The sequence below is a fragment of the Saccoglossus kowalevskii genome, chromosome 16 (assembly GCF_978046115.1).
Source record: "Saccoglossus kowalevskii chromosome 16, keSacKowa6.1, whole genome shotgun sequence".
Taxonomy (NCBI): Eukaryota; Metazoa; Hemichordata; class Enteropneusta; family Harrimaniidae; genus Saccoglossus; species Saccoglossus kowalevskii.
Window position 1 is genome coordinate 20,634,845 of NC_140656.1, and position 27,175 is coordinate 20,662,019.

At 40.9% G+C, this 27,175-nt stretch overlaps 1 protein-coding gene across 1 annotated transcript; it reads right to left on the minus strand.

Moving 5' to 3' along the window:
* Positions 1 to 276: 276 nt before the first annotated feature.
* On the minus strand, positions 277 to 26,973 carry LOC100366515 (LIM/homeobox protein Lhx5-like). Its single transcript, XM_002735982.4, has 5 exons — positions 25,970 to 26,973; positions 25,352 to 25,557; positions 20,903 to 21,459; positions 11,677 to 11,860; positions 277 to 2,709 (listed from the first exon to the last, which is right to left on the minus strand). The coding sequence occupies exons 1-5, from the start codon at positions 26,140 to 26,142 to the stop codon at positions 2,333 to 2,335; spliced, it is 1,497 nt and encodes a 498-aa protein (XP_002736028.1). The 5' UTR covers positions 26,143 to 26,973; the 3' UTR covers positions 277 to 2,332.
* Between the last annotated feature and the right edge of the window lie 202 nt (positions 26,974 to 27,175).

Genomic DNA, 27,175 nt, shown 5'->3' on the forward strand with positions numbered 1-27,175 from the left:
CTGCGAGTGAATACATATAGGATATTATACTTAGTAATGTTTACCGAAACCTCACGACTGTATCCGGACTCATGCTTCGTGAAAGGGACATTAATTTGTGATAATAAATGAGATGTAGCGAGATAATCCCTACTGATTCCACGGTAATTATCTGCCCGTCTTCCATTCTTCGCGTCCAGATGGTGAACTGATAGTGGGCATGCAATGCACGTCAATGGGTGGGATGAACTGACGTGCCGAACGGAACAAATACACCTAAGAACACACTACATACACTTTGTATCATGATCCATAAATAATTTTTATTTGATTGAACAAAGAACGGAAGGAAATATACAAGGGGATTACCTCTCTCGTGGTATTGTTCATTTCACGCAAAACAAAATTGGAAAGGAACATCGGTTTTAAGAAATATACAAAATCGGCGTACTATAAATTAATATAATCCTCTGCTACAAATTGAAATGAATCATCGTATTATTCGAAGTGTATACAACATGGCTGTCGGTTTACTCGTATATATTTTTGTACTTTAATTTGGTGAAACGAAAACTTTCAGTGATTTTTTTTAAATAAGTACCCCTGACTGAGAAACAAAATTCACATTGAAATCCAATGTTTAACAGGCTGTCCGGTTGCTGGGAAACCATGTTAAAAATTCACATGTATAAGCCAAAGAGAGTTGCTGGTTTGCAAATTGTCAGATATAGAAACCAACAGTACCACCTAAAGCACCAGCTAGTGCGTTCTGGTGATTTTTTTTTTTGCATGACAAAAAAGAAGTACGGGAAGGGTGGGTAAGCCACATTGACAAATGGTGTGAACACAAACTATCCCGCCAAAAAAATAGGGGATATGAGATGCGTGCCGTTTGCATGTCTGTTTTTCAGTATAATTCAAATCTCGATATATTTCAAAGATGATAAAAAACATCACATCAGTTACCCTGTTTCCGTAACTCGGGCATGTTCGCTGAGATAAAAACAAATGAAATAAAAAGAAATGAAAAAATTACAGTTCAGACACATCTATGTTTGTCGTTGTCATAACAACTGGAAATAGACATTACACGCAAAAGTGCAAGAACAACGGACCTACTAGCAGTCGACATACTAACAGCATCGGCGGTTGCAATCTGGAGTAAGGGTCACTGTCCCGACTTTCCGAGAAATCGTCATAGGAAATCGACAACACTTCATTGAAATCGACAATAGTGTAACCATGGTGACGCTAAAAAATTAATAATGATGCTGGTGGAAGTACGAAATACATAAAAACATTAACTCCAAAATAATGCCGCAAAGCTTTAAACATCCCGCTCTTTTTGTACAATTATGATTGTATTTTTTTTTAAATGTGCAACTTTAATTAAAAATGATATGATTTTAAATATATATATAATATAATAATGGCGGTAATATATTTCTTTGTTGCAATGAATTGTGGGATATACAAGATTAGAACAGAGTTCTATTTTCTTCCTTTTGAGGGATATCCGTCTTTCATGCTTATTAAAATACTGGAGCGGCAGTAGCAAGCGACAGATTTTGTTCTTATCTCCTCCAATCCGATCCATCCAGATTTGGACTTGTGAAGAACCTATTTTACTCATTTGCTCTGTCTGAGCTAATTCCATTTCATCGAGAGGCGAATTACTAATCCGATTTACGAGATAGCTCAAAATAAAGTGGGCAGCCGATTGCAGTCCAACAAAATTAAAGATGAATTAAGTCAATTTGGGTGAAATGTACGAGCCGTTTTTTTTCTCCTGCTTCTGGAGTGGATGCAAGGGAGTTTGGTGCTTAAAGTGTCTGCTACTTGGTTTGCCGACCGACTCCTGTCGGTTTACAGCCGAGGATGATACCTGCATAATTCGCTTTCTAACACGTTTCTACTAACATTGTTCATAGCCATTCTGCTTTCAATTGAAATGTATATAATAAAACAAAAGGTTCTGACAATGTATCAACTATGACGTATATATTTCAACAGTGCATTGAATTCACATTCTTTTCTTGTCTTTTGTCCCAAGAAAAAGCTTCATATGTTGTGAGTTGTTTTCCACTTCAAAGAAGTTCAAATCTTTTTAGTATATTAGCAATGGTATCCATCTTAACAGGAATTATCTCCTTGGAGAAGTAAGTTACTTCGGATCTGGGTTCCTCTGGGCTTTCCGGGGGAGTCGCCATAGCAACAGGTTCCAGATGTGTGATGCATGCAGACACCGTTCGTCTGAAAGGGTATTCGGTTTTATTTTATTTTATTTTGATTAAGGAGTATCTTCTCTAATCTCGATGTGACACTACAGGATTGTCTGTTATGCGGTTGTCTGTCACCACACAGCTGCTTCGTTCATGTCTGGTGGCGGATGTGACAGCGAACCGAATCCCCCCGGTGTTCCGGATAGCGACCGTGGCGGCAAGAATCGATCTCCGTTGTAACCGTCAACGCCGTGCATTCCCATGTGATCGGGTCCGGGGCTAGGTGAACGAATGTCCTTTGGGCGGAGGTAGACATCGGGTGGCATGCCTCCAATGTTGGGTTGCTGGTGTTGCATCGCTTGTTCCATATTCGGAAGTGGTGTGTGACCGGCCTGGGATCCTGGCATGAAATTGATATCACCTTGTTGTCCTTCGGGGGTTGGTTGTTGTCCGGGGAATAGATCGTAATATCCCTGGGTGCCGTAACTATCGCCTGGTGCTCCGTATTCTACAACAAAAACAAAATAAAACATTGTCATTTATTTTGCCTGAACCTCGTTATGTACTATTAACACGAAGAACACACACAACAACTCCTACAGACATTTAAAAAGAAGGTCAGTTTTTCGCACTACATGATTCAAATTCAACAGCCTTAATACCGGACTGATCTCACTGATTGTAACAAGAGACTTAAATATTCTTGAAATTAGACGAGCGACGTTTGACATTAAAAAAAACATTGTTAAATCCGCTATTCAGTGGCAGTCGAGCGAGAAAGTCTTTGGAAAGATAAACAGGCTACATGCTTCGGAGTTAGGATTTCCTTCTTTCGTCTAATCCGCCTTTACCGGACGTGAAATCCCTAATAAATAAAACAGACCGGGAATCCGACTTGTGTTCGTTCCATTGCCCATTTCATTGTCATGTTCCGGGTTTATCCCATCCCGTCTTTCATACGAGGATTTGGGGAATGGAGATAGAGCGCGAGAACATCGAAACACAAATTTGTATTTACTTTTTATCCAGCTTTCGGACAAAGATGGATATTGCACGATCGCACATTAAATATATATATATGTATGACATACTCGTTGATGGGCGTTACCTGGGGAAAAGTTAAGAGATATTTTTACATTTACCCGACAGGATTAGCTTAAATATTGAAAGATATGGAGAGGTATTTGCCCCACTCCTTGACAAAATAATGACAATGACGGTGGTAGATGTGCGTGCGTTCATGCCAAAAAATGCTAGTTAAAAATAATTAAAATGTGATTTGTACTTTAATGTGTTAGTTTCCATGTTGCCTCGTTACCACCAGTGTCGCCGTAACATTTAGGCGACGCAATGAATACAACGTGACAAGTATGAAAATATATCTTGTCTTCGTACGTATCTTGTTAATTTGGTGTGTTAGGTGGTTGGACAAGACGCCAAGGGGATTTGTGTTACGTATATCATGTCAGGCCGCAAGTAACCGCTATTACGGAGTTCTTTTGGACGATTGTAAAATCACACAGTTGAAGACAAAGATTAATTTAACAATGACTTCATTCATGACGATATACAAAACGACGAATATAATAAATAAACGAGCTGCAGTGTCAGTGATATTCTGTTTTCGATTATATTAGCATACATTTGTGCTTGCAAATCAACACGTATCCTTTCGATGATTGGATTCCGTGCGAAGGTGAACGTGAAAACATGCAACATAAAAAGCGAATACAAGTATACCATTGGGCGTTCTGTGAGAATGGCCATATGGAAAACGACGCATCCAATAGTCTGACTAAGGACACAAATCGGGGGTTTCCACTCATCCGGCAAAATCTGTTCCACTCCAGAAAATAACAGCAAGCATAAGGCAGGGCTAACCGATGGTTACATTCGAAACAATTTGGTCGCAAAAAATCGCTCAACGCAGCGAGAAAATCTCCTCGTGCAATTATGTTGCTCCAATACTATGAACAGTATCCATAAAGTCTAAAAAAAATCGAGCAACTGTCGTTGATGGCGCTGTTCGATATTAGAGCCTGTTATAAGGAGGTGTTACGTTTAAAGTTCAATGATGTAACAAATTAGATCGATACAGCCATCGGAAGGTTAGCATGGCTACTCGGCATCGATTTTTAACATCCAACTGCTCAAAGCTGAGTGTGGACGGTTTTCACATAGAAACGTAGACTCTGAGGTCTTCGGGGAGTCGGCGCAAGTGTGAAAACAACTCACAGCTTTAAGAACTAACATCGCCAGAGACCGATCAATCAATGGGTGACGACCCCGGAGCTGAGACTGACAGCAGACGAACACAGGTGACAATAGCACCACAAGTATACTTCGTATTATATTGAGGACAAAGGTTAAATCACCTGTCTGCATTTGTCGACAAGTTTCGCTGAATATACAAAGTGTGGTATATAAATATACATATAATGTAGCACTGATTTCAGAAATACTAGTATATGTCGCGGGCGTGAAATCACGGTCATGCAAAATATCGCGAGAGTTACACTGCGAGGTAACCGTGTGTGTGTACTGACCACAGCAGAGAGAAACACAGCAGATGTCACGTTACAATGAAAAAAAAAACGGAGCTTTTTGCCAATATAAATAAATTCTTTTGTGAAGAGAAATACTTTCGAATCAGACGATCAACAGAAAGCAGCTTTTGTAAGCACTTTGTCAATTGAAACCGGTCGTGAAAAAAAAAAAACTAGAAACATGCCGACCGAACAAATAAAAAGATACATTTAAAAAACAATGGCTGCAAAGTTGAAGCAACACGCTGACATTGTTGTCGTCATCAATACCAATATAAATCCACCAATTAGGTGTCGTGTACTACGCCGCCATCCACGACCAAACGTGTTTAATTCGCCATGAGAGTTCAACCGGGTAAAGCTGTGTTCGTTTCTACTAGTATCGTCTGCATGGCAATGGCGTCAAAGATACAGACCTAAAACCGTCGTAGTTTCAAATATACACATCCATAAAAACAAAATGTGTATGCATAGTCCGTGCCGCCCTAAGCCCCGGTGGTAAATCTGAACTGTTATTCTGACCACTGATTTGAAAGCAGCCTCGAACTAATTTCGCGTCTGTACATGAGACCGAAATGGGAAAAGAATAAAGCCGACGTGTGTCGGGCGGAATCTTAATTTGTGTGAAATAAGCTCGTTTTGTAGATGGAGATGAAGACGTTGCATTACACCGAAAAAAAGAAATACCACTCGTACACTACGCAATATAAATTAATTGTATCGTGTACGTGTATCGAAACGTGTACATTCCCCGGACGATATCTGATAACCACTTTCCCGCCAAGGAGTTCATATAAAAAAAAACTGTTTATCTAGAGAATTTCAGTCCAGTGTGTGTTAAAAAAATATAGAATCTATTTTACCAGTGACTTTATCGAAAATGTGAACCCGAAAAACTTGGGTGGTAGTATTTGCGAGACATTTTAGTTTTAAAACGTGTTTATGCTTCCTTGACATGTATCGCGAACGAGGGAACAATGATGCAGGCGCGTGTGGCTTGGAATACGAATGAGGCACTGCTTCACTCTCGCCAAAAAATACTACCCTATTGGGGCTTTGTCGCTTGCGACCTTTTATGAGGAGTTAACGGCAAGCTTAATAAATTTTCTCTACGATAATCTCCCAGAAACCGAACGCTCAATTTTTGCAACGCTTCACTCTGTCATCAATCTTATGGAGCGACCTTCCGAGCACGGCGGGTCGATGTTCTATTGCAATGAAAATTCTCTATAGTAAATTTCATCTGGCTATTAACTGAACTATTTGAAATTGACGGGAATGTTTTTTTCCCTCTCTTTTTTTTATTATTTATTTAATTTTGAGTCAATTTTGAAGAGTTCATGGCAAATAATAAATGGTACAAGCACGGAGCGTAAAGATTGATTGTTACAAAGGAGATGCACTGCGAGTCGGTGACATGAAACACTGGTTAATTCCACTACCTTTATTCCTGTCCCTGAAACGACTCCTAACATGAGTCACAGGACTGTAATGCCTCGATACGACGTCGGTTACCCGGTGGTGTGTGACTAAATGATGAAAATAACGAATATCGTCTCACAGCAATTGTTGAGGAGATTGGCGGTTATTGTGACAACATTCCCGGTAAAAAATTCAGAGTAAGTTCTATGGATGGCCCGGGAGCATGGATTGTAAACCGCATTTGGTTCTTTCAAACACCGGCCACCATTAAAGAAATGAGTACTTTATAACACACCTATATTTTCACATATTGAACACGTGATTAGTATGCTACGTGTAGATATGCTCAAAGTTTCAGCGTGGTTTTTTTAATTAGCTATACACACTGTTCTTTCATTACTCCAGTGAGCGCCCCGGGTGATCTCCAAATGATCATAAATGGCGGTTTGTGTTTCACTTCTCCAATTATGGTGACGAGAGACCCAGTATGTTATCATCACCGCCATCCAGCTACTTTGTAGCGCTGATTGACTTGAAAAGGGGAGTACGCATGACGGATTTCTAAGACGGCGAGGGGGGGGGCTTTATTTCGTACTATATCACACTTATCAAGGGATTCCCCCAACCGCATCTCGAATAGCGCGAATATATTCAGCGATATGTTTTATCCATACAGCTCGTGTAGAAAAAGGTGTACTGAACTAGAACCAAGTAGAACGTCGATTGTACGATAGCGACTTTCTATGTTCTTTGTGAACAGACTCCTATATACGGGTAATAACTTTCTAAACACTGGACGGTAAATAAAACGAAGTGAATTCCGCGTCAAATTATTCATTGCTATGACAACGATTCTATTCTATGATTGCACGACGCTTAAGAAAGCGTTTAGCCATATTTGACAATAACATTGCTAGAGTGTACTTCTTTTTCCAAAAAACAGTAATATTTGCACATGAACAATTCCCCCCATAGCGTGTCTTAAATTTGGCAATGTTCTTGATAAATAAAAATGATGCGTTCACGGCGCGATATTGTATTATCCGACGTCGTGACTGATGAACAAAGAGCATAAATGATCACAGTACGCTGATGTTTTTGTTCTACGTGATTTGAGGGAAATGCTCCATAACAGGGCAGCCGGGAATTGTTGGTTCGGGGTATTTCCGAGCCGATTCAGTTACGTTCGAGTTGTTGCCGACCAGTAAAGTCGCATGTCAACCCGGTTTTCGTTCTAAAATTGAGAGTCCCGCACCTGACAGGCACACTGGATGTTGTTCGTATATACTGATCGATCGAGTCGGGTTACAATCGGATGTAAGCGCGAGACGGGTCGACAACGCGGCGAGGTTTGCTTCATATGTAACTGTATACCCGATGAATGGCTGCCGCTAAAAAAGTTCTTGAATATATCATCATATTTTGACAACGATATACGCAATTTATTCAATCTAGACATTTTTACACGTACACGTATGCAGTTTGTGTTTAATGAAGGCAAAATTATTCAGAGGCCCGTCATTCTGTGCTGCGCACGAAGGAGATCTCAATAGCCGTGAGGTTGATCGATATTGAATAACGTTGAAGTGATCCGGCAATTGTTTCGAATATACACCAGAAATACGTGTTTCAATAATATCAAAGAAAAACAGCGAAAACACTGACTACAAAGACCTAAAAGCGAAGCATATTGTGCCACCGTATCGTGCGTTCTGTGTTTCCGGTTGAGTTTTTTTTCTGGTGTGTACACGCTGAAATGAACACAAAAAACCGCCTTCCAATGGTAGACTGGGTTTCAGAACCAAGCGGCCGTCGTTTTTCTATTCAATTCGGCAGTGCGACGATCGCCCTGCGAATTGATTAAGAGAAAGCGATCGACGGCACTGGAGACACCGGCCCGAGTTGCGCTCATAACGAAGGCTCATTATTCATCTTCAGTTTGTGGTAGTGGCGCGAATTGAGAATGATTCTCAGCAATATACGCGCAGTGAATAATAAAGGCGGCGGGTAGATACTAGTGTGGACTATCGAGTATACGTGTTGGAAAGAAGCAATGCTAACATCATGCATGAACGATGCAAGAAAAAGAAACTTTCCCTATCAGCCGGTCTGCGCTTTGTGTCGGAACGAACAATGCACTTGTACAAACACATCGTTGAGGTTGTCTTATCTGGTGTTTCTCTGATCGATACACGGACAATTCACAAACTAAAAAGGTGGCCCTTCTCCGCCAAAAATAAGCCTCTTTAAGGCAAACACGCCTTTTGTTCGGATTCAGCCATTCCCCCCGACATGGGGAATACTTGAGGAGCCAAGAAAAGAAATGAAAAGGTGGGGCGCCGTTCGGTGTCGAGTTAATGACATTAGGAAAAGAGCAGATAGAACGGAGCTAAGGAGTTTGTTTTTAACGATTGTTAAACACTAACACACACAGCTCAAGAGGCTAAAGGCGTTTAAAGGCGAAAGAAATAGAAGCTGTAAACGATTTGATTGGGAGGGAAAATAGAATCGCACATCACTCGGCTTATTAGCTTGGTGAGCCAAACACGCAACGACCCATCCCTTAAATACGTGGACACGTAAATACGAAGGAGCCGCAATACATTATCTGAACATAAATAGACAGTTTGGCAGCCCATTTTCAAAGTTATTAAGGATATTGCAAACATGTGAATTCTAGCGCCGATTGCGAGACGATATTGGTTGCCATGACAACGCCGAGAACGATTGGCATTATATCGTTCGGCGATTAAACTCTAGCTAGATCCCGTCCCCGCATAACAGAGATAAAAGTCAGAACGTGCTCCGTTGAACGCGAGTGTGTTTATTCTTCACACATTGATACTCTAACACTCAAGTACTTATGACAAAAAATGTAAACACACTAAAACGGCTATGTTTGTTGAAACAATCTTCAGCATAAAAAGGTGAGTACGAGGGAGCGCGAGAAACACGTGATTACGACGACACTGCCGTATACGCTCTGCTGACCTCCGAACAGTTTGGGAGTATATTAACCCTCGACACACACAGTGGCGAAAACCTCACGGAATTCGGGTCAATAATATAACGTGTGCTGTAAACGAGATTTTTAAGAGATACTCTGAATTGAATTTGCGTTAATTATCCAATTTTGAGAGAGGTTGTTCACTGACAAATGAAGACGAACCGTACTGCTATTCGCCAATTATAACAATTGAGTTTTATTGGGTCTACACGCTTACTTTTCAATGTAGTGGGGTAGTTGGTCGAATTGAAGCGATTCTCTCGACAATTAACGAAGACCATCCCCCTAGTACAGTTCACAGTCCCTCTATAGACTATAGAGGGACTGTGTACAGTTCAATCCAAAAGCGAACATCAATATAGCATTGCATAACCCGTAAAACCAGAACGAAAGACCCCTCCATACCACACGATAAAAGCCCCCTAACATTCTCCGCATTCGCCGCGATGCGTGCGTGGAAATGGATGCACGCACACTGAGACACACAATACACACAAATGGCACTGACGTTTACAGAAAAGAAAGAAGAAAAAAACATTCGAGTGACAGTAAAATTACTGATCGTTGACAGGAGATAAGAGAAATGACAGCGAAGGCCGTCCTGTGATGATTTTTCAGAAGCTGGATTGATGTGGCCTGGGGCGAGGGAATACTTGAGTACAATAAAAACGGATCTCGCCTTATCCCACAACGAGATTTAAGTGTTGGTTTCACGGATTACACATTTGCAGCAAACTGTTATCTCCTTGCAGCGGAGTCGGCCGCGAAGGTCAAAAAGGCCATATTTAACTGATCCCTCCCGCTAAACCCAAAGAAGGAAGTCCGATTGCCGCTGTACGCCGTAGGAAAAACCTCACAGGGGAAAATGTAGTAATATCAATTTTTGCAATCATCGTGCAATTTTTTAGCCGAGAAATCGTAAATATATTGGCACTGTCAACGTAAAATGACAGATGACGACATTGTGTAACCTTGATCGCAGATAAAAGCACGTTTTTTTTCTTTCATTTTTCCCTGTAACCTTGTCCCATTGTAGGGAGGCTGTATTTTAACGCACATACTATGAAAATGGATTCAGCGAAGAATTTCTTATTGCACTTTAAATGGTCTGAGCTTTGTGAAGGGCGTATCCCCAGTGGTTGAGAATGAAGAAAGAGGGTAGGATGTGTGTTTGTGGGGGGGGGGGCACATAACCTGCATAGCAAAAGTCAAAAACTACACATCGAGAGTTATTGGCATAGGCCGCACCTGGAGGTAGGATTGTTGAGTATGTCGGATAGACAGCGTGGGTTCGGAAAAAAACTGCCTGAAGTATTATAATATTGGTGGGGGTGGTTATAAGATACAATGTAGTAGTAGTAATAAATAAGAAATTCTCTCATGATTTCCAGTCCGTGGTGCAATGGGACATGGTTTCAAAAAAAAAAAAGATTCGGCGCGTACAAAATAACACGAAAATAGTAAGCCCACTGAGCATCGGTGTCAGAGCAAGAGTTGACGACTGAGCATCTATTGCCAAACGAGAGTAAAAAAGGAAAAACTGATGTGAGTGTTTTCTCCACGAAATACAAACAAATAGATTGTTGATATTAAGCAATTAAACAACATGGAGAGAGAACGCGGGGCCGTATATCTCTTTGCTGACTATAGTAATATAAACACTAAACCCTTTTGTTTCGTAGTCAACTATGGCAAACTAAATCGGGTCATTGAATATATTAAAGCGTCAATTCTACGGTGGAGAGTTACAGTCCAGGCTTGTCCCAAAAAAGATTATACATTGCAATCCTTTAAGAACCATTAGCGTCAGCTGTCGATACCCCGAACAGCTGAACCGTTCAAAACGCGCTGACTTCTGGCGTTCAATCCATTGTATGAATCAACCCCGACAAATGTAATATACTAGTACAATCAATTCGAACTCCAAGGTAATAAGCAATAATTCAAGCGACAACTGGCAAGTTTGGTGTACAACTTAGCAAAAATGCGTTGGGAGGTGACAAAGTTGGGTGGCTGTTCTGTTTCGCATATTTATTAAATATTTATTATATTGGATTGGTTTTCTTCCATTGTATCGCCACAATATTGTGATTACGCAATACACGACGAGGGTGGAGACATATAGCGATGATTTCAAATGCTTATAATGGTAAATATGTGATAAATTTTGATATTTAGTCAATATCTACATTTACAATCACGACGGCTGTTTTGCATTAAAGCCAGCACTACGCGACCAACTGTTACCGAACGTAATCCTGTTAGTAACAACTCACATATACATACCAGTTCATAGTAAAAAATCAACAGGGACGATCCTCTCGTGACAATTTCTTTGTAAATGCTCGAGATATGTGTTTAAGTTTTTTCAACACAAAAAATGAAGTTGGAAGCAGGTCGGATAACAGAAACGTGGTCAGCTCAAAAAAACAAACAATGGGATTCATTACAAAAAAAGTATGGGGGGTAAAATTGGATTAATTAATAATGGAATTCTTACCGGGTGAATAGCTGAAGCCGGGGTTCATTAGTTCGGGACTGTTATCCAAATCATATGCTCCACCGATTGCCGTTCGTAACGCCCTCATGCGGCGGGGATTCCTGAAAAAGTGGTGTCTCCTCGCACCAAGAGCACTCAGCTGCTTCATCCGCCTTTCCTTGGAGCGTCTGTTTTGAAACCACACCTAGAGTAGAAAACAGTAGTATAAGTGATTCGGTTCAAATCATTATGCTCTTAAACTTAAGAGCGATGTCTAATTATCAGTGTGTGAAATCGTTGAAATATCATGAAGCTGCTTGACTTGAAACAATCACAAAAAAGTTGTTTAAATACGTTTTAAGATGTTGAGAGGAAGCAGAGGACTGGCGATATTTGTGGAGATACACGCCCCCGACCTGGATTAGATTTGAGGCGGTCGCGAAGCCCGAAAGAATCTGAACATTCCACCAACGGCGCGGAGGACTGTCGGACAAACTGGTTCTAAAACGCTGCTATTCAAGTGATGCTTTTCTGCTCTGTTTGCTGCTCCTTGGCATCAATGAAACCAATAGAGAATGTAAGAAAAGAAGACTGTGACATGTGCTCAACCGAATTTCTAAGGCTGGTTACAAAAAAGAAACAATACAATTTGGTGCGCCAAAGGAAGAACCACACGGCCCTAAAACCAAGAAAACGCTGCTGTCTAGCCCTTTCGCTTCGACTCCCTGTAACTAACGACGCGATATTCCCGTGTCAAGTCGTGGTTAATATTCGAGTTATACGTTTTAGAGCAGATCTATCTAATTGCAGGGGATATAAATAACAGTTAGTTGCTGTCATGTAACAACTTTTTCTTAGATACGGACCTCCTAAACAGAGTGCACCTATGTTCGCGCCTTTGGATTATCCTCTTTGCACTTAGCAACACGGTTTGTCGTCGACGATAACTAAATAGACGGATACGGGGCGTTAATAGATGTCGCTCTGTCGACAGAATGATGTACGAGTTTTATTTTTGTTTGAAGTAATTTGCATTTGAAGACGCCGAGCAACATTCTTGGTGAAAGCGTATTGTACATTACACAAGATGACAGATATTCCACATTGTTTCAGAGCAACTAGCTAGGCGGGAACCGGGTGTTGTGCTTTTTTTCCCCATCTAAACAACAGCTTGGGAGGGAACAGTGTATTTGAAAGGAAAGGATGTTCGCTTTCACGGCAAACGAGGTCGACGTGTATGGATCTTAAAACATTAGCACAGTGTTTGTTGCGTTCCTTTCAGTCGATATTCCCTACGGACCCCATTTTCCCCCTTTTTTCAGCGAGGCAAAGCTTTTTGACGCTTAAAACGCGACGCTGACGAGTCAACTGTCCCCTTTTGAGCAGCGAGCCTTGTTCTGGGAGTAAAATAAACAGGAAAGGCATCAGAAGACAACTGTACTTTACACATAGACGCTGTCAGAATTCTAATTTGCACAGTTCGTTCTGCGATCGGCGTGCGTTCTAAACTAAAACAATTTTATGGGTGGACCCATATCCATCGGGTCGTCTCCCAGAGAGTAAGGAATCGATTACAACATTGTTGACTTTTTAAGTCATATTTTGTTGCGTCACGGTAATTGTCTCCGATCGCTTCGACAGGCGACACCTGCAACTCTCTGATCCAACTAGGTCATCCAATAAGAAAGAAAAATTATAATATTCATAATACGTGATTAAACTTATTGGGCCAATTCTGGCGCATCAATAAAATTACACAGTGGTTTATGGTCAAATAAAACAAACCGACCCAGTTTTTTTTTGCTAGCGACTCAGATTAATAGTTCAAATCACGCACGGAATACCGAAGTATTGCGTCGCTCGTTCGCAAATTGGAAAATTTAAAACAAAAACGATACCCACCTCGGGCGTAATCGACCTTAAAAATATGGCAACTCGCATGGAAATCATACATATTTATGTACAGAAATGAACAAACTCGAAGTCGCTCGCCTCAAAAGAAAATTAATATTTGTATTCATTTATTTTAAATTTTGTGACTGCTTTTCGTGTTTTTTGTTTTTTTGTTTTTTTTTGCATATTGTGTAACAAGCATTTTACAATTCATGAGTGTGTACCCCTCTCTCTCCTCTCGACAATTCCGTCCGGTGATTAGTATGTAAACAACGATCGCTGTGAAAGATACAACTCCCATTTAACGATTGGAAATTGATTATTTGTCGATTGGCGAGTGTAGAGGGCAATGAACAAAGCCTCGTCTGTTGGGAGTACAGACCCACATTAAAATTCACTCTAAACAATATTTTATACAACTGCCGTTTCATGTCTGACAATGATATAATATTCTCCTTGACAATGTCGCATCGATGTTGGTTAATGCTTAATTATAAAGTTCTCTCGGTTTAATGTCGGGTATTGTTAATATTAAATTTGAAATAACTAGACATAATACTTGGGGAGAAATATACGCTACATTGCGGTTTGTACGATATAACACAACTACTGGTTATATCAAAAAAGTTGTATCGAGAATCAGCACCCTCGCCCCCTCTATACAACAATTATAAAATTATATTATCGTCTATTCTTCTCCTCAATAGTACCTTCAAAATTGGGATATATGAATGATCATGCAATAGAAAATATAAAACTCGTTGGCGGGTGATTTATTGAAGAAATGCTCCTACACGTCTGTATTCAACGCTTTGCTGGGCTTTATAGCACTAATTTTGCTTTCATAGCTCGTTTCGGGGGCTTTGACTACACGGCTTTTTGATAGTTTCCGCGTCTATACCTATGAACCGGTAATGGACACGATCCAATGGGTATAACTCAATGCCTACCCGTAGAAAATTAATAATTCTACTCGAACAGTTCTAGCATTGACAATTAAAGCACAACAGGCGATGCTTTATGTATGTCTACCTATGTGTTTATCATGGGGTGATTTAATAAATTAATGGAGGTGGCCAATGTCCGCGGCGACGAAGGATGTGCAATTGATGGTTTAATGGAATATCTTTTAACGAACTCCCGTAGATTTGATTCAGAAATAGGTCCGTTAAAACAATAGGCAATTGCAATTCGGAATCTTAATGTGTGTATTTAATTGTCTTGTACATAACACGGAGAAAAAAATCAGTACAAAACATGAATATGCAAACTGTTCATTTGATGAAATATAATCGCTATAGTGATCCAGTCAGTGGTATTCAGTTGTTGGTTGTTTTTTTAATATTGAGGACCCCACGTTCGACAATACGCTGAGATATCACTGACAGATATTAGCATAAAACTGACAACGGCATATATGCCTTGGTCAGCTCCGTCTGTGCGTTTTGTGTGCCCCTTGTTTAGGCTATGATAAATCCCCTTTCATATTCAATATTGAGAGTTTCAATGAATACATACAGTCACCATATTTTCGTGTTTTCGCATGAATACTGCATTCAGTGATTCTCATGTCACGCTGTGTGTTTACCAAGAATCATGCCAAAACTGTTCGTTTTGAAAATATGACAACACTGATGTTGAGTTGAGTGCAGTGGTTAAGAGAGTCGAACAAAAGCGTCGAATAAAATATGATTGAATTTCCATATCTCGCGATAGAGTGTGTCAAAGTGTGTGTGTTTTTTGCCAACAATTAGGGGTGTCAGGCAAACAATAAAGTAGTATCGCTTTTTGGTGCCCTGAAAAGAGAACCTACTCCTGACGACGCATGCTTTTTCTTCCTTCGGGCTTTAATTCTCAGGCTTCCATGCGCAGACAATGCGCCGAAATCTCATCAAGAAAGTAGCTTTGTGGCCTTCGCAGCTTTTAACCCGTCACATGCACCCTCGGTCCCAAAATGGGTCGAAATGTGCTTTTACTCAATCACGCATTGTTCACTATGTACGTTTCTGACGTTAAGAGCTCTTCGTTTCATGCTATGGCGGAAGTAGGGACAGCGTTCTAATCGAGTATGTGCGTGCCGATCAACTTGCACAGGTATAGATACTCTCGCTGTAATATCGGCGCGTCTATTCCCCTTTGCATCCTCTGAATTTGCACACGCATCCGGACTTTCTTCCAGCGTTCAAATGTTTAGAATAATCGTGGCAGAGAAACGGAAATGTATCATCCACAAACGATGTTACGGATACCATTTGCGCTCGATGACACGGCAGCTAAATTGTTGTTGGGGGTTTGAATGGAACTCGTCTTTTTAATGTAGCGAAATTGCAAGATTGGTAGCTGTATCTTTTTTTGTTCAAGTCGGCAATCTCCTGTCAAGTAAAATGCACGGTGTGTGTGGCAGGGAAACCTACTTCGCGCCAATTACTCGATAACAGCTCGAAATTAAACACGATCGATACCACTCGAAACAAGCACAGACTTTTGCTGTATGCAACACTGCGGTGCACGCAGTCTTAATAATATATCCGTTTTTTACAGATGGGGGGGGGGGGGGGGGCTTTTTTCTGCTATCCTCGGTGGACAGGAGAAATGTTTAATCATACATCTGTACATGAGATAGTTGGAGCTGATAGATACGTTGATGCATGCGCTGTCTCCGTCTCTAAGATACCATCGCACGGAAATAACGGTAGAATGCGCAGCCTCCATTCTAAAAACAGAGCGCAACTTGATTGACGACATGCACCATAATCGATCGATACTGCGCCGAGTGTACGATTAGGCGATTCCCAATCGATCGATTGAATCAATAAATTATTTTTCATTGATGTATCAACATGTCACGCCATGTCTTTTATTTTATTTTATTTTATTTTATTTTATTTGTTTGTATCTGGCTGGTATTTTACAAACTTTGTAGTCCAGAAAATAATAATTGCTTTTAATGTTTGGTAATTCGGGGTTGCTTTACCAACTAGCTTTACAAAAACCTTGAAAGCCCCAGATCCCCACTGTCCAGACCAGACAGCGCAGAAACACCCGCCCTTTACCGTATGCTAAAAGTTATTTTCGAAAAATAAACAAATATTTAATGCAAAGTTACATTGTTTAGAGCTTCGGATCATTTAAACGGGTGCCTCGTTGTGTGGAGAGGCGTGTTGTTGCGGTACTGATGTACTATGATACTGGGGGCCAAAAAAACGGGCCGTAAGTGACGTGTGGAAATTTGCATCAAACAACTCAAGCGGTCATAGGTCAAATTTAAAACACCGAAAACAATTCAGTTTGTTACGTGAATGGGCGATATTTCAGATGTTTATTTTCTTTGAACGGAGTAATGTTTTAAAGAGACTTGATGTGAAAACCATGCCATGGGGGCACAGAAATAGTTATAGTATGAGCAACCGTGTATGTGCAATCGACACACGTTCAGGTTTGAAGAATAAAAACACCGCTGCTATTTTACGTTTGTTTGTTTGCACAGCCAACCGACGTAGGCAATAAAAATTGCTATATTGGGCATGTCCGTCGAAGTACAGGCATAGAGTCCGATACCGATCAGCCATACATTGCTGCGGCCTCGACACTAAAAATACACACCAAATATGGTTGCTAACCGAATAACACAATTCGGAACATGAAAATAATTGCATTATATTCATGTTATAATCACATGACCGCAATAATTGTTTTTTTTTTCTCGATAGTAGTTCGGTCACGATTTCTCTTTAATTTCATTTACTGCACTGACTTAATGATATAAGATAGCGTATAATAAATCCACGTTTAGTTAATTGATAGCAACGATCGTTGTTATGAATGTCTCCCGTCACGCGAATCCCCGCATCAGTGGTACGGGTTCCGGAGTAAAACAATTTCAATTTTGCATACCTGGAATTATATAATACACAGTAGGTTTCTGTCGATCGTTCTGAGTTTGATGCAGTATTTGGATGCATACTAGAAGAGCCCTAGGAGGCGTCTGCATACTATGAGATTTAATATTTTTTAGAAATACGGGACTTCTTGCAAAGATGTGTTTCCCAGAGCTGTATTAGCATCTCCACGAGGGGTTGAAAGTGCCAATAGTATTGAAGGAATAGTATCCAGGCGAAGGCAGTTGTCATAGCGGGAAGCTGTGCAAGAAGCTAGTGATAGGTAGTGTTTTCGTGACAGCGGTGTATTTGTTTTCACGCATACACACACCTGGTGAGAAAAGGAAAGCTAGCCCGAAGTAGAGAAAGAGAGTAGCAAAGGAATCGAACTGTTGGACACCTTGCGTTGAATCAAACTGTTGTCAACTGTTTTTTCTTCTTTCTCTCTCGGATAAAATGTGGACTCGAATGTGAAAAGATTTTCTTGTAATTTGCTGTTCTCAGCTTTAGTGTACAGTTGATAGTACTTCTCAGCGGGGATGACTGTTACACGAGATGCTCTCTCTGCGTTTTTTTTTTTGTTTGTTTATACGAGGTCTTGTCTAAAATAATACAAGAAAAAAGACAAAAGTGTGTCCCTTTTCTTCGCTCACTGCAAATGACATAAATTATCGACAATGTTGTAAAACGCTAACTGCATGGGTGGCTAGCAGCGGATCAAAGACGTGTTTGTCTAGCATACATCATATATAAACCATCAAAGAAAAAGCATACCGCAGATCGAACGTCGGTGGAGAGACGTCAATGGAATGGAGATAGAAAATCAGCCAGTATTGGAGCAACTGTGAATTGTTTTTAAAACAAGTTTTACACTGAAGTCAAATTTACATAAGCAACTAAGTGGTGTTAATATCAGCGTTCTTTCAGTTGAAGGGGAATGAATTAACCATTTCAAAGACGGTATGTCCAAGTTTAATGGAGGGACAATGGCGATTTAAAAGCATTCAAATCCAAGACACTGGACATAATGTTACAATTTTCTAAAACCCGTGATTGGCTGACTCTTTCAAGTTTTCCGACATATTGAGAGCAGTTGTCAGGAGAAGGGGAACAAAATTCCCGAATGCGGTTGTTCTTCTTATCATTTTTCTTCAAATTCATTGACTGACTGTAAAATCAACAATTAGGAGTTTTCAGCAATGTGGCAAATTTCACTGTCTCATTATTCCTCAGCCATAACCGACAAATGACGATGTAAAGTCGTCGAAATAAAAGTATATCATCTGCAACTAAATCTGTTGGAATGAAAGGCTTTTAATTCCTTAAGTTCTCGGCCGAGCGGATATATATAAAACTTACGGTCGCCCTATTCCACGAGTGAGTTGAATTGCAGTCTCGTATAGTACGCTAAAAGCGTGGCCTCTCGGGGGTTATTGCTTTCCAGAAGGGAGGGAAACATCGGGGGTCGAACTCTTAGCATGTGCTGAGTCGTGCTACACTTCAAAGGAATATGGGTAGCCGCGTAGGTTAGGATCGGTGACTGACAACCGGGGGTAAAAACCTCTCGGTAATTTCGCAAGTTGACCCCTGACCGAAGAGGTTCCCAACGGATAGAAGGTCAGCAAAGAAGTGCACATTAGAGAGAGAAAAAAAGAGAAAAAGCTTCAAAATTATTGTTGGATGTTCTTCACCCAAGCGGAAATACAGAATGATATAATTGAGTTTGCTACGCTTCTAAATGCCAACTTAAATTTAAGTCATCGCTTCTGTTCGGTGTCGTACAGTTTTAAAATCTCACAGTAATCACGTGATATTTGAAACGGGTGTTTTCGGAGCAAAACAACACTGACTTGTTTTTGTTATATTCCATGCATTTTAGAATAAAAAAATACACTGAAGAATGCTACTAAGCTGTTACGAGCAAAACAACGTTCAATTCCTCCAAACCCCAGAGCATTAAATCACGCGCGATCGTGACGTAATACGAGTAACCGAGAAAAACATAACTGCGAGTCTCGCTGTTGCAATCAATGTTGTTGCACACGTGGTTATTAATAATAATAATAATAATAATAATAATATATTTTTAAGTGAGAAATCATGCTTTTGAAAATGGAATAACGAGTTATGAAATGTGTTTTTCATACACCATATTAACCTGCTTTGGCCAATGAGAGGCGTAATTCCAACACGTAGAAACATATTTGTGTGTATAACATAACAGAGCGCCAGTTAACACGTAAAAATAAAAGTTCGTTATTTTGTTCGCTGTATGTACATAGCAAGACACCTAGATTTGTGGGACCGTACGCACGTGGGGCTAGTCTGGGAAAGATAAAATAATACCAGTAACATGTATAACTTCTTGTGGGATTGTGCCGACGGATCTTTTTACAAAACCAGGGATATCCATTATCAGTGCCGACATGTGGCGCAGTTTGGAAAACTTTTTCCCCGCGGCTCTGTACTGGGCAGACTTGCCGTCCAACTTTCGTAGGCGTGTATATTCGCGGCAAAAACGTCTCCCCTTTGATTCTTATGAACTGGTATATTTAATTGCATCAAAACAATCGTACAAAATCGTAACCGTCTTGTGAATGAACAGCAGCAGCTTACATATTTATTTAGTCTGGACTGGTTACTATATAGCTCGGACAGACATGGAAATCAGGAACACGATGACTTCCAACTTGGGAATTCTTGACCAGAAATCGATGACACTGTCGTTGATTTCAGTGTGGAATCTACAACATTCATCGATTTCGTAAACGTCTTTGAAGCTTTTCCGATCCACCCACATTTGACGCAAGTTTTGATCGCTAGCCGACAAGGTACACGGTGAACACGTTAGCACTCGAGGTCGAAATGATAATTAGATAACTTGATGCATTCAAATTATGCTCTCATTAATTTTTCATAATTTATTTTAATATAAAATATTCTAAATCGTTCGATGACGGTTTATTTTAGTTTAGAATCTAGACATTTACGATTTTTGACTGATGAATCATGATATACACTCTGCCAATACGCCATGGTAAGAACATAAGAAGTACGTGCCCATGTATTAATTTATATCAACCTACTTCCCCTTGTATGTAATGTCAGATTTCTTTATGCTTCCCGGCGAGTGTGCCGCCCACACCGAATTGCTGGCAAAAAATATAAGTATAAGAAATCCCCATATTGTACAGACGGTGACTGAGATGCAATAAACAATGTCTGTTAAGCGATGCGGCCCTGTCAAAGTTTAGTAGAAACGAGGGAAAAATAGGTTTCCGTGAGGGAAAAATCAAATTTTGTTCGCCGAGTCTCGCGGGACACTGCACTTCAATGCAGATGGTCGTCGCTGGTGAAATATGCACGCTGGGTTTCCTACTGACAAGTCTTGGTCACGTGGTACGGGGTAAATCTAAATGGTCTGTTTGAGCGTGGTTGTGTCGTTGAAAATGAATCTAAGAGCTGTGCTTACTTACCTGTATGACTCTCATATTTAGCCCGGTTTCCTGGGCCAGTTGTTCACGTATGTGTCTCGTTGGTTTCGGTGTGGCGGCGAAAGCGGCTTTCAGCGTCTCTAGTTGTTTGGCTTTGATTGTAGTGCGCGGTCCACGCCTTTTTGTCCCCGAAATATTATTTGAATCTGTGTTTTCATTGTTTGTGACGTTATTGTTATTACTACTATTGTTATTGGCGTTTATGTCGGTGTTGCTCGGGTTCTCGTCGTTAGAGTTCGTATTTTGATCAATGGTCTCACTGATCGAAGATAGATCGTCCTTATCGTCGTCGTCCAACTCGTGCATCGATGGCGTCGGTTGACTCTCAATGTCGTCTGGCGGCGGCTGCGTTGTCGGCTGTGCCGGTGTCGTCGACGGGGGTGCCGAAGCTGTCGGTGGGGTGTTCACCAAACTTGGTGTATTTGCCAGCATGCTGCTCTGTTGATGTGTCAACCCACCGTTGGTGAGAGAGTATCCGTTTGTTGAGACGGGTCCGTTGCTTAGGGGTCCCACTGACATATCAGTCTGGTCTGATTCAGCTAAAAAAAAAAACGAGAAAAAATCATGACTAAGCTCATTTAGAATGGTTAGCACTATGGTAACAACAATAATCCTGTCCAAATGCTTAACTACAATCATATATACCAGATATATACACATCACAAAAAAAAACACGAAATGACAATGTCGGTGGGTGTATTCTGCGAAAGAAAAGTATCGTATATAGATATTTTAATACGGAGCTGGGCCAGCTCACACACAGACTAACATGCGATGAATGGACGTATAATGGATAGCGTACATAAAAAAAAAAACATTTCCCCTGAGAGCCTAACTAGACGAGCTGCCACAATGCAAATACGGCTACCCTTCTTTTCCCCCGAATGTCTCTTCCCACTGTTACTTATTTTTCATCAGTCTAAAAAAGGGTTTATTCCGGTGTCGTGCGAAACAGATTCTTCCCCTATCATAAGAGCACCAAAAACCGATATAATACACCACAAGTGGATTGTATCCAGAAGCGTAAAAATAAATTTCCGATATGTATAACAGTGGGAAGAAGAATGCGATTTTTGTTCCCTAATATCGAATGCGGAATATTCTACTACGTGGTTAACGTCCGCCTGAGAAAGAAGCATTACCGAAATCACTTTTGGTGTTGGTATTGGTATCAACAGAATGTGTTGGCCGGAGTTGGTGGTGTATACTTACTAGGCCTAGGCGTGTTTACTGGTGGAATAGTCAAACCCGCCAACCGCATAATGTCGGACAAATATTGGAATTCTCAATGGCCAAAATGGTCGCTTGACAAATGATCTTACATAACATTAAAGTTGTGATATCTGGCAGTAACAAGCACGTTGCGATCGGTTCTGAAGTTCGTTGTGTTATTTGCACAGGGCTCGTTATCATTGGATTGGACATAGCCAATATAGTAATAACGTAATTAAGTAGGTAATTAATAACGTGATTACCAGTTGTCCATTTCGTTAATACCACTCGATGTCAATGGCATTATACTTCACTCGGCAATTAACTATCAATTGTTTTCAATGGGACAGAATCCAGTGAATGTTGGAAGTTGATGATAATTCAGTAATATAACTTGATTAAAACCAAATTCGGCGACATTTCAAAATTTAAATAGTAGTTTAAATTGTGACGTCATGAACAATTGTTCTAATCGAGTTCTATATTGAAGAAACATACGTTTTTGGTCTTTGTTCAATCGAACTCCATAAACAATACTGATATCTACACGTTATCTTAATTCTCATTATTAATGCCTCTTGTATTTAATTTGGTAGTGACCAAAGATATTTACTAAATGTTTTTTTTGTTAGATGTGTGTCCTAATCGTTATCAAGTTAACAATACAGACACACAGACAAACAATAGAGAAGCCAGAGGAAGAATATACAGAGCTAAGCAATACTAGTATTCATCTATCTATGAATCATCACGATAGAACATGTGGAGGAGGTGGTTGCCCCCCCCCCCACCTCCGTTCCCACAACTCGGTGGAGGATTCTGATCTCCACGACAAATCACCAGTCTCACAAGCCGTTCACAATGCAGCGATGGTTACCGACGATAAGCATACGCTGAAAGCAAAAAATGAATCCCACCGCCAAGTGCCCCTGATAATCGGAAACAATAATCGCGACATCTGAAACATGTTCTCAGTTGGGAAAAAGAGCCCTGTCCCCGATGGACTGCATGATATGATTTTGAAGCAAATAACGCATGCAAAATATCCATATAATATTCGAATATGAGATAGCAGCATGCTGTATTCTTCGTCTCTAGTGACATTCATCATACTAATGAAAAAGAAAAGCGATAGGGAGAGGTCGCCTGTGGTGATGGGGGTATTGTTTTAGCAATGAGGGCGCTTTGCTACGACACAGCCATGGATCGCTGAAATTAGAACAACGCGCCTTAAAACCCAACGTTGACAATCAAAATCAAGTAAAACGCCGGGAAAGCATAGTTTTTCAAAATAATAAAAAAAATAAAAGCTTGGAAAATATAGGTCTACAAACGGAACGCCACTTTGACATGTTTCAATTGTATAGTGGAGACTTTAATCGTATTGATCGTTGTGTGCTCAGCTAGAAGTCGACTGAATGGTGCAGCTGACTTGGGCATCCGGCAGGCAGGTATTTTGCAGAGAGCTACAATCGCGTTTCCTGTCTCCAACTCGCTTGCGGGAGTCACCTAGTGCGACGGAAGCTCCCTTTAAAATATACTATTGATTTTGTTTTTTGGCAACGATACATTAAAACCGATGAATATTGTATGTGACCTGCCAGCAATCGCTGTTAAGGGTTCACCTGTACAGTCGAGCAATACAGTCTTGAATGCGTCTGCATTGCGTCACCACACGTAAAGTAGTGGATGCAACGTGAGATTGGAGGGGCTGCTACCAAAATGACTACACATCAAGGCTTGTGATGATCCGCACAATGTTTTGTTCTGTTTTTGTTTTTTATAACAAGCCTCGACACATTCGTAAACAGAAGCGTAACTTTCGTAAGTACACGTACTGAAGTGAGCTGGTAGTCGTATTCGCATGCAACTTTTACTGGGAGACAGCAGAAACAGAAACGGAGGTGGTGATGGGAGCAAACAATACTGCTTGAACGTATCGTTTACAATGACAGCTTTTTCTTGGGTCTCCTGTGACGGCCAAAATTCCACTGTTGGTTGTGTTGACAAAAATACGAATCCCCGGCTACAATGCCGGATCGACCTTCTACGCCATTTTGAATATTGTTACGCGTCCACAGGGGGTTGGTATGGTTTTCAGTGGGGGCACGGTCGGTACTCAGTACGTCGTCGCCTGTAAAAATTCATGATGTGCGAAACGGTACTGAACATCAGCTCTTTCGCTGGAGGCTATAAAAAGATGGACATCACTTACGCTTAATGACTTGTTGTTAAGTGGGGCGATGGTGGCATATCGATAAATCATTGGGAAATATATATATATATATATATGTGTGCATATATCCCGTAGACAGTAGTCAGTAGAGTTTGCCGGGGCTGACTGACTGACACAAGCGTTGGGATATGGTACGGCAGTACGCACACGTGAAGAAGATGTTTTCCCATTGTAGATGGGCTTAAACAGTGACAAGCCAAAATTAAACATATCATTATCTAATCACACCGATTCACCTCATTTTTACTGACATTTGTTGCGGGTATCTCTGCTATTACAAAAATACTCTGAAACCGGATCGAATGTCGAAAATAGATGTTATTTCAATGCTTCTCTAAAACCAGCATGTTTCGGTGTTTTGTAAACGATGTACACATCTTTTCACGTATGTAGTGTGTACAGCTGTCCAGGGGAGCTGACGAAAGGCCTATCGACACATTGACAAGCGAAGTAACAAAAAATATCTGATCAGATGTCCTCTATTATATTTGTTGCGTTCTACACAGCCCCACACTGGGGACGCTAGCCGTCATGCCATGATTTGACACACAAAAACGTATCCCCGGTTCGATTCAATCTGCTCATCAACTCAAAACTACAACACAAAGGGCAACTGTTATTTTTGTTAGGGCATTTGTTTTAATCCGATTTGCTTTTTTATATTTCCACCGCTCCTATGCAGATATACGTGCATATTCACACCAGTGCGGCCAGCTGTCAACGTCGCCTCCCTAAAAGCCAAATAGCCGCCGTACATTGATACGTCAATGGGGCATTGCCGAATACTTCAGAGGCCCTTCGTTGAACACACAAAAAAAGTTACATCTATCACCAATGAGCAACAGGCGAAACCGTGTAACAACTGGGGTGTGATAGTGTATTAAACATATTCTCTCTATATTTGAGCTGGCTATTACATGCGTTAGATTTTAAAACAAATCTCTGTGTCTCTGGGCGAATTTGTACAAAATAACATTACTCACCGGAAGGAGATTTACTGCCCAGGTAATCGTCTTTACAAATATATTGGTTTTCGTCCACAACGTAGAGCTCTTCGCCCGTGGACAGCTGCTTACTGCACACCATGCATGTGAAACATTTGAGATGAAAAACTTTATTGCGAGCCCGCCTCACCAAGTCATTTGGGGCAATACCATGGGAGCAGCCAGCACATTTGGTTCCATACCGCCTAGAGAATGGGGAAAAAAAGTTTGAAAAAACATATATATTACAAGACGAGAGATATTACTATCGTTCTATGTTGCTCCTCCTTGCTTTTTTTTCCTCTCTGTTTTCCTTTCTTTATAGTTGCTTGTCTGTCGTTTTTTTTTATACAGTGTTTAGTTAAGAGTCGATACTGTTTACAGCTCCCTGATATGCGATGTAAGTGGTTTCTAAAGCTATGAGTGTAACAAGTTTCGTCTTTCGTCACCTATTTAGCTATAGGCGTAACTAAACAGTATCACTGTATTTTTAGTATATTTTGTATTTCGGAGAAGCAAAAACGGTATAATAATACGTAGCAAATTTTGAAGCCTATCTCGTCAGTGATAATGGCCCACAAATTACAAATACATAACAAAATTTATGTAAATCATTACCTGACAAAGTCTGTTCGGCAGTACAATTTCCCTTCTCTTGAGTAGCATTTGTCTGAAAGCGTGCAGTTGCAATCAGAACACTGTACACATTTTACATGCCAGGCTCTGTCTAAAACATTTAAAAGAAAACGGTCCAGTATTGGCCGATCGCATCCCGCGCACAGTTGAACCATGGTGACTGTGGGCAAAGTGAACGTCTGTATCGCTCGCTCAGTGAAGGTTGGTAGCGTCAACGCGAAGTGGATGTGCTGTAATAGTTTTCGGGAGATTTAAGTACTCCCGGTAAAAAGCGGCGATGGTGGTGTTATTTTTTTTTTAAACTGTGGTAAAAAATCGGACGATTATCATCGACGGCATTCGAATCTACTTAACATCGATGGTCACGACCAAGCAGGCGACTGGGTTTTGCTAGGATTTCCACGCTGTAGGCGGGCAGCTTTCAAGCACCCCACTAGCCGAGTTTTCGTCGGTGTTTTATCAAACTTTGATATCAGAGTGCAGTGTCGAGGATCAAAAACGTACAGCTGTTACCTAGCGTTGTTCTGTCACAGTGAGTTCAGCTCCTCTTGTCAGAAAAAGGTCTCTTCGCCTGTATATATTTTATATCATACGTACAGACACGATACGAAAGCAGAATCCTACCAGCCACCGTGGTACATAATGTGAAGCTCAGCTGATAGGGGCAACGTTACCACCACATGTACTATATGCTAATAACAGCCACTGTTATCCATTCGGCGAAGTGCAGCGGCTGGCTGTATATTTTACGGCGGCTGTGGGAAAATAAAAGTTCGCGGAAGAGGTATTTCCCGGTGTGCTGTACCGTTGCTAGTGGCAAACACAACGATCAGCGCTGGGTAAGACAATGTGGAGAGCCTTCAGCGAGGAGATGATGCTAGCTCGCCACTGTCACTGTACACTGTGTATGCTACTACCAATTCACACTGTTACAATTATAACACCTCACCGTCTCTGCGTAATCACATGAGCGTATCTCCTCGCTTCGGCGCTGTCTGTGTCATCAGTTTTGACGACTTGACAGGGCGTGTACACAACTAGCCAATCGACGCCACGTCACTATGACGATTATCAGACACTCCCCTTGTAATTATGCAGATACAGGCAGGCAGTGACCAATAGCAGTGGAGTGGGCGGGATAACCTGATCGCAATTGACACCGAAGCCCAGTCGCACTCATTCCATGCA

What these genes read in the sequence shown, in the direction of transcription:
- LOC100366515 (XM_002735982.4), bottom strand. Translation starts at nt 26,142, where the DNA reads ATGGTTCAACTGTGCGCGGGATGCGATCGGCCAATACTGGACCGTTTT. An exon ending in TGCCGAACAGACTTTGTCAG is followed by an intron (nt 25,558 to 25,969) that starts GTAATGATTTAC and finishes CCCATTCTCTAG; the next exon opens with GCGGTATGGAACCAAATGTG. An exon ending in TAAATATGAGAGTCATACAG is followed by an intron (nt 11,861 to 20,902) that starts GTAAGTAAGCAC and finishes TTTCTACTCTAG; the next exon opens with GTGTGGTTTCAAAACAGACG.